At 38.4% G+C, this 8,681-nt stretch overlaps 1 protein-coding gene across 1 annotated transcript; it reads right to left on the reverse strand.

Annotated features, from left to right (window-relative positions):
- Window positions 1-1,418: 1,418 nt before the first annotated feature.
- On the reverse strand, window positions 1,419-2,780 carry LOC137941117 (abscisic acid receptor PYL4-like). The gene has a single exon (XM_068786386.1). The coding sequence runs from the start codon at window positions 2,573-2,575 to the stop codon at window positions 1,934-1,936; it is 642 nt and encodes a 213-aa protein (XP_068642487.1). The 5' UTR covers window positions 2,576-2,780; the 3' UTR covers window positions 1,419-1,933.
- Window positions 2,781-8,681: the final 5,901 nt, after the last annotated feature.

Consider the following 8,681-nt stretch of genomic DNA (forward strand, 5'->3'; position numbering starts at 1 on the left):
TAATTGTGATACAAGCATTAGATACTTCCAATTGAAATTACAAATAAAAATGTGATCAAGCGAAGCAGTATTTGGTAATGAACATAAATAAAAAGGAGCTCAAGACGAGGGTTGAAGGTCCCCAAGTATTTGGTAACTAGGAAAGAGCCAGCTCCTGCTTACCTCTTCTTCTTCCATTTCTCCGTTTGGTCTCTTGTTAAAGATTTAAAATTCCCCAAGTGGTGGCATTTTGTATGTGAAAATATTTCCTCGGCCTTTGCCTGTTTCGAATGGTTCCTTTTCCCAATTTCCACCTACCAAATTAGACATTTTGATTGTGTCAAAACGGAGACTGAACCATCAACTTGTTTACAACACGTGCTTTGTGAAAGAAAACCAGCCCTTCTGCCCTCTATCTACCAAATTTTCCATTCGGTACAAATGCTTTGTTTTTTTGTGTTTGCGACCACTTGTCCCTCTCAAACATTGATAGAGATAAGGATACGGGTTGATCAAGTTCGAGACAGACTCCAACACTTAAACTGTAAATTTTGTATCCAGCTAAGACACGCATCAACTGAAGTGTTGTAATCTTTGTAATCGGTATAGTCTCTGTTTGTTCCTCACAAACATGAGTGCAGAAATAAGATGAATGAACCAGCGTGGCTTTAATCCTTTAATAAGCAAATCGAAACATGGTTGTCCTTCATTCTGATTAGACACGGATTATTACTTCAACAAGGTTTAGTTGGGTGTAAGAGGAGGTGACAGGAAAGATGATTAGAAGGCCTACTTTGTTCTGTGGTCAATTCAACAACACAAAGGAAAGAATAGGAAGAGGAGGGGAAAAAAAAGAGAGAAAGAGACAGAAATGGGTGGCCTGAAAAGCTTTGAAAATGAATAGAAGAGCATGGGAACATTTAAAGGCAGCCAGGCCAACTTGCATCTCAACTTGCCATCAATCCCATTCATAAAACAAACAAGTTGCCTCTTGAGTTTTATCAAAGTCCAAGTTGCTTGCAGCCAGCTCCCGATTCCCATTTCTAAAGTGGTATTAAATTGCAACAGGCATCCCATGTATGTACTCCCAGGGACAAGGCGTTTCTTTAATGGCATTAGGAAAATCTTCAGGATGATATTAAATCGGTTTCCTCAACTCTCGTGGGTTGATTACGAAAATCTCTCCTGACGGAAGCGCTGATTTTGAAACGCAACAGATAAAAACTATTTTAATTCCTCCATTTTGTTTTGTTTATTTCGTCGCTTACTGGGCTCTTTCAGAGAGATCAATTGTGAGAGCCCTTCGCGCGTCTTCTTGGCCGTGAAAGAGCATCATTGTCCCTCAAAGAGTAACCAGAATTTCATATAACAGTAAGAGCAATCAAAGGCTCTGCAACTCACATAGCAGTAAGTAATTACCAGAATTACAGACACTAATGGTGGGCATTTACAAAAGGTATTTGTAGCCATTAACAGAATGACATAACTATGTTTTTAATGCTACTACACCTTCACAATATGTATTCTAGCTATTATTGCCACTAAGCAGTAAACTAAACAAGAAAAGAAAAAAAAAAAAAAAGTGAAGAAAGAAAAACTGTAACTGTTGCTGATGGTAATCGCCTCAGCTAGGCAGTTCATGAGAGAAAAGAGATGGGAATTCGTCATCTTTTCCTCTCAGGAGCACTTCCAATTTACAAACAGATCATACCATTTTTTTCTCTTCGTCACCCATGCTGTTTTTCTATCTGTGTTTACTGTGTTTCTTGTACTAACCCATAGCCGCTTGGTATGAGAAAAACCAACGGAAAGAAGAAAAAAACAAAAAAGATGAAGTGAAGGAGAGAAGCGACCGAGAAAGAATGACACCTCCCCGTGAAAATTTTCTAAATAAATCGTGGGGGAGAAGGTAAAGAAAAGGAGAGATGTTTGTGACGGAAAAAGAAAAAGAGGTTTATCGAGATCGGACCGCATTTTCAGCAATCTGTGTGAGGGATTGCAGGTTGCACTTAACGATGGTATCCACGAAGACACAGGTATCTTCCCGGGTATTCCCCTGGGGGACGTCAACGACGTAGGACTCCACGACAACGGTACCGTTGCCAGCGGAAGAGGGGTGGAGGGTGGTGACGGAGAGGTAATTTGCGAGGCGGTGATCGCCGCCGACGACACTGAAGCTAAGAACATGGCGCTCATCGTCAAGGATCTCGAGCCTCTCCGTGCTGGAAATAGCTGGCAGTCCCGACACGACTCGAACCTCCCGAAGAGTACCCACGTCGCCGTCGCCGGTGATAAGGCTGCAGCTCTTAACGAAATGCTTATAGGCCTGGGGGTTATCGAAGCGACGGACGACGGACCAGACGGTGGCGACGGGAGCGGCGATGTGCTGCACGACGGCGGAGCAGCACTGATTGGAAGCGACGGAATGGGCGTGGAGGCGGAGGACGTAGTCAGGCAAGAGGTGGGCGGCGGTGGAGAGGGGGTTGCAGGTCTTGGAAGGGGCTGGAGGCGGCGGCTGTGTCGTCTTGAAACAGCAGACGGCACTGTTATTGATCCGATGGAGTTGGAGGGAGGATTTGGGCGGAGTGGAAGGCATTGTAGTAGCTTTCTTCGGTTCTACTCCTCTTTTCTTTACTTTCTGCGTGGAATCCCTCTCAATAAGTTCGGGTTTGGGGAGGGGGTTTACAGGATGGAATTTATATAGGGAGGCGTTGTGGGACGGAACCAGAGGGCTTTCAAGGGTTGAAATTTGAGAGAGAGAGAGAGAGAGAGAGAGAGAGCTAGGAAGAAGACGAAGATGGTGTTTGTTGTGGTTGGGTTTCAAGATGTGAATAAAAATTCATGGGAGTTGGGTAAAATAGAGGCCACTTGCGCCCCAGTGAAATTACTAAAATAGGACAGCTTTGGACGTATTACAAGATTACCAGATTAGCCCTAGGGGTATTTCCGAAAGAAAACTGGATTAGAATTCAGATATCCGATTAAAGTAGCGGACCGGCGTGGTTTAAAAATATAAACCCAGGATTTTGTGTGAACCCACTTTTTCTCTTGCTTTTATTACATATGAAACGGAAAAAAAAAAAGAGGAAAGGACGACGGTGGCAGCATCGGCATATGGTCCTCTTTAAAGTACTCTCGAGAACCGGACCCGCGAACCAATACAGAGCCCTGGCGTAAAGCCAAACAGACCTGCTCTTCATCAGAATTTCTGAGCGGATAAGAAGAGAAACGGCTAAGTGCGGTGCGGACCCAACCAACCAACCCCACCCACCCCAAATTCCATCCGGGTCGTCGCCTTGCACGAGTAAAAGAAAAAAGAAGCGGATTGACAAGAATCCATCCATTGAATGTGAGCTAAGATTAGGAAGAAACAAAACGTAAGAGGGCCGGCGGGCCATGACACATTGATAGTGACATCCCTGATCCCACGTCCGGTTCGGACGCATGAAACGACCCAGGCTCTTGTGGGAAGGGAGGACGGCGAGCTTATCAAATTCAAAACAAGCCGAGGAGAGTTTTGTCGTCTCCGGGGGAGGGAAGAAGTGAAGAAGAAAAGGCGGAAGCCCACTCTCGTCCTTTCCTAACATGTCGCGACATGGGCGTTTTCGTCCAACACACCAAAGCCCATGTAGCTTAAGGCGGTGGATAAGCTACGTCCATATTGTCTCATTTTTACACCTTTACTCACACATTTCATGTACTTATTATATTTCACTGTTAAATTTTTTTATATGTTTATTATTATTATTATTATTATTATTATTATTATTTGGATTCATGCATTGCACAAGACTCTGCAATGGTCTGAATTAAGAATGGGTATTTTATGTGCCTTGAAAGACTACTTTCATATATGTTCGTTTGATGTGGAAATTGGTCTAACGATTAATTTTCAAATATGATCGGCTTCCAATTCGGACTATACAAGATTTTGGGATGTACATCTTAAAATACATGTATAAGTATTCTTAACTTAAATCTTAGTTTTCCTTTTAGGTGTTAGTGTTTGTGGTTGGAAATTTATATCCCAAGAAAAATTAAAAAATATTTGTTTTCCTTGGATATACATTTCCAAGAAATCTTTAGATAAAAACCTATTAGTGCCTTACTAGGAAATTAAATTGTAAATTTTAAAAAAATTCAAAGAAAATTAGTTAAACCTATTAGTGCTTTTATTTAGGGAAATAAATGAAAGTTAACAATTAATATCATACACTACTACACTCTCTCACATTGTGACTGAGTTTAAACATTTGATTTTTACATTTGAACTCTAGTTTTCTCGTTGTCTTCTTCCTTATGGGTGTTTCTTTAAGAGACGTTATTCAATGATGCTTGAGGTCTTTATTAGGTTTGATCTTTTTGAAGCTTAAGACTTTGAAATGTAATGACTCTTGAAAGTAAAGTATTTGAAATACTTGGTTTTTTAAATTCTTAGATTAATTAAGTTTTGTTATCATTAAAAGCAACATGGGAGTCAACTTACATTCAATGATTTGACCCTATAAGGTATAGTTACACACTTGTCTTTTTATCTCTTTAAAGATGACTTCAAGGTTTACATGTTGTGCACCTAGACTTTTCAAATGCCCCTGCACATAAATGTTAGGAATCGATAGCTTTATAGTATAGACTGCATATGAGAATATGCAAACTAAACCGCCTTTCTACAAAGTTTATGAGATTATGCACAATTTGACTACATTTAAGTCATGATAAGATGTTTCAACGTTCAAAAAGACAGAAAATACAAAAAACCAGTAATATGCTTTATAGCTAAGCTGACAATAAGCTCATATATCAGGTAATCAATCAAGCATAAGCAACAATGAAAGAAATATAAACAAGAAAATCACGAACTATGTGTTACGAGAGCTAATCCAGTGCAAACTGGTCTTAATAGTTAATTGGCCACTGTAAATATGCTCTAATACAAATATTTCCTTCATAATCCTATTACCTGATTAACATAGAAATCTTAAATAATGGTTAGAGAGAAACTAGTAAACAATTTTTTTTTTTTTGAACTTATGATAAACAAAAAAATTTGAATCACTCAAAATTATTTCCCATCCCATGGCAAAAGGACAAAATCAAATTATCCAGTTCTATTATAGAAATTAACCACTTGCATATGTTATCACACATTTCAAGTTTAAATTTCAGATGTGATGAATTGTTTGGATGTTTGAGTAAGCAAAGCTTGCTGACAAATAAACACATATTCTAATTCAAAATTTTGACAATATGGGCTGTTTGGAACTTAGGGTTTTGGATTTTTTGATATTGTGGAAAAACCAGTGAAGGTTGATGTCAAAGGGAAGAGACCATACTCATATGTGAGGAGGATGGGGGCGAGGGGCTCTAAGGCAAAGTAGAAGCAGTATGAAAAGAGAATTCAATTCAAGAGAGATTTCTCTTGTTATTGTTACGATTTTTCCAATAGTCAACAACTTATGGCAATCAACGTGTAAGCCCCTAACACAAGATAGGCTGGTTTGCATTAGGAGAATCTTTTCTATGATCAATCCCTAATCATATTGTATCAGTCCCGAGTTTTGTTTTAAGGACAACTTCTACTCTATTTGCTAAGTATTTTTCTTCCACTTTGTTGAGTTGAGAGCCACCCCCATGAGTAGCCACTTTATAATTGAAACATGAGAAGCAATATAAAAAAGAGAATTTGGTTCAAGAGAGATTGCTCTTGTCATTGTTATAATTTTTCCAACGGCCAACACAATCGACGTGTATGCCCCTAACATAGGATAGGTAGGTTTGCTTGAGGAGAATTTTTTCTATAATCAGCCCCTAATCATGTTGTATCAGTCAGTTTTTTTTTTTTAAGGACGGGTTCTACTCTGTTTACTAAGTGTTAGAAGATATACCCAAGCTTGGGTATTATTGTTGTAATTATCTTATGTTTTTTATATCTTCCTCTCCCCTACTAGGGTGAAGGGTATACTTATAATATTGATACTTTTATCCTCTATAAATAAAGCTTAAGGGGGAGGGTTTGGATTAGTTCCATAACCCTAATTCTCCCCCACTTGTACTCTCCTCTCTCTCTCGACCGCAATCTCCTCTCTTTCTTAGTCGTCCTCTCTCCCTCCTTTTCTCTTCTCCTCCTACTCTCTTCTTCTCCTCTTCGTTATCTCAACCTTGAAGACCTGCTAGTAATAGAGTCCTAAAAACAACACTGAGTATTTTTCTCCCACTTTGTTGAGTTGGGAGCCACCCCCATGAGTAGACTGATCAACTTTTTGTCTTTTATTTCTCTTTTCTCTTGCATGTGCTTCACTGCTCTCTTTTAAATCTTCTCTCCCTCTCAATTTATTGTGTTTTATTTTTGTCTTTCGCTATCTCTCAATATATCTATCCTCTCTCACATGACCCTAAAATATGGGTTGCTTGTTACTTACACTGGCATTTTATCTTTCTAAAACCAACCTTTATCCGAGGAAAACATCAACTATACTTTGAAAAGCTTGGAGGTACCTAGACTTGGGAAGAAGAAGAATCGAGTTGAATTGGATGACCAAGTTACCTATTGTGCAATCTCGGAAGATCTTATTGCTAATTCGATGAATTTGAGAACCATAGACTAGTGCATGTAGGAGGAGCCAAAGACAAGGAGATGGCTGAATTCAATTTCAAATGAGGATTCAAGTTCAAAATGTTGAAGAGAAGATATGGAAGAGTCTTACATGACTCTCATAATAAGAAGTCTTATTGAGCTAGAATTATTATGGAAGGAGGTCTCACAGAAGAGTTTCTGTTAAAAGGTGTTTTAGTTATGTTAGTCTTCTATTTATATTCAGTTGTTTAATTATGCTAGGACTTATCTTTAAGTGTTAGACTTTGGGTATAATTGGAAAAAAAGGTAGTTTAATTGTAATTGGACTACTATTTTCCTCTATGATAAATACAGGCTCATGTACTCATATTACAACAAGTTAGTGAACTTTTCTCTTTTCTAAAAATTCAACACAAAATATATGTGGTCGACAGATTGTGCAAGTGGAAACAACTAGACCACCAAATCGACAAGCAATAGTTAATTCATGGAAAGACTTTAAACAAAAATTCTCTAAATTTATGGTTGTATGCCAATCAACTCTAGCTGCTTAATATGGGATTTGAACCACTTGGAGGAATAAAGTAAAGCTAGATTGCAATGGTACTTTTTCAGTCTCAGCTTAATCATTCTTTCCGACAAACTAAGAACATCAATTTTTTTGTTTCTCAAATGGATTATGGGTCTACAAGATAATGGGAAACTAGGATGAAACAAAATCAAGTTTTTCATCAACTTGCTTCACCTTGACATGTGGTTTGACCTATAGCCGGGAGAATCTGTTGTGTCTTTCCTCCTAGTTCAATTTTAGAATTATGAATGGAGAAAGTTTGGTTTAAGTGAAGAAATTTATTCCTAATTGTTCATCACATTCAAATTTCAATTAACTAAGAAATATAATATCTAAGAAGGTAAGTTAGAAATTAACATTAATTAAAATAAAAAATTATAACTATAAACAGGTGACTAAACATACATTATCCACAATCACTAATAAATTTCAAAGACGTTAAACGCCAGTTTGCTCGATCTACCATCAATTGGTTCTCTAGCATTTTAGATGTTACTAACAAAGTTGTACTAGACTCACCACCTCACCCATGGCTGCACTTTTGTAGATTACAAAGTCAGTCTGGTTGCTGATAGTTTCTAAATTTCCACACGAAGTTGTAGACTTCTAGGGAGACTTGACAAATATGACATTGATCAAGTGTCATTGTTATGATGACTGCTACGCAGGCTGATCCCACCAAATAGTTTTTTTTATTGGATCAACCACCCCCCCCCCCCCCCCCCCCCCCCCCCCCCCCTCTTCTCTCTCTCTCTCTCTCTCTCTCTCTATATATATATATATATATATATATATATATATAGGGAAAAAATGTAAGACTTAAAAGTTTAAAGTGGGTCTCGTTAATTTACATAGTGTTGATTTTCAGGACTCCATGGAATTAGCTCATGGAGAAAAGGAGAGACAACATATTGGGGAGAAAACAGGAAGAAGAAAGAGGTTATGGACTTGTATCCTAACCCTCCCCCTGAGGCTCAATTTATAGATGAATAAGACTATAATATTACAATAATACCTCTAAAACTTAAACTAATTTCATCAATGTCATCTTTATGAGATGACTCTTTATTTACTATCATGCCATCACCGTGTAGGCCTTCCTTGGTCGTGTAAGTTTGAGCCCATCTTCGACACTCCCCCTTAAGCTAGGGGTGAGTGAACATCATAAACGCCCAAATTGCTATAAATAGTAGATAGGATCTTCCCGTATAAAATGGTAATCCACCTCAATCATATCTTCCTATACTCACCCTCAAGTTGGTGATCTCTTTGTTCATTTCAAGAGAACTAGTTGGCACAAAATAATGGTGAGAGAAAAAAATCAATCCAAGCCTTAAGACAAAGCTCCATACTCTAGTCAAATGGTCATAGTCAAAAATAAATTCCACCCAATTTCACAGCGAAAAAGTAGCCCTACTGTGGGGAATAGAGTCTATCCACTTTATCAGGGTAGCTAAAAAAAACCTCTAGGGTGAATAATAGACTTAACTCAAGCTAGATGTTGGGTACACTCCTATCCTCTGTACGTAGTGGGTCTATAGGTATTGCTCAAAAGTT

Source organism: Aristolochia californica, unplaced genomic scaffold (assembly GCF_029961685.1).
Source record: "Aristolochia californica isolate CCGP_79_NKW_82.1479 unplaced genomic scaffold, dmAriCali1.0.hap1 SCAF_10, whole genome shotgun sequence".
Lineage (NCBI taxonomy): Eukaryota > Viridiplantae > Streptophyta > Magnoliopsida > Piperales > Aristolochiaceae > Aristolochia > Aristolochia californica.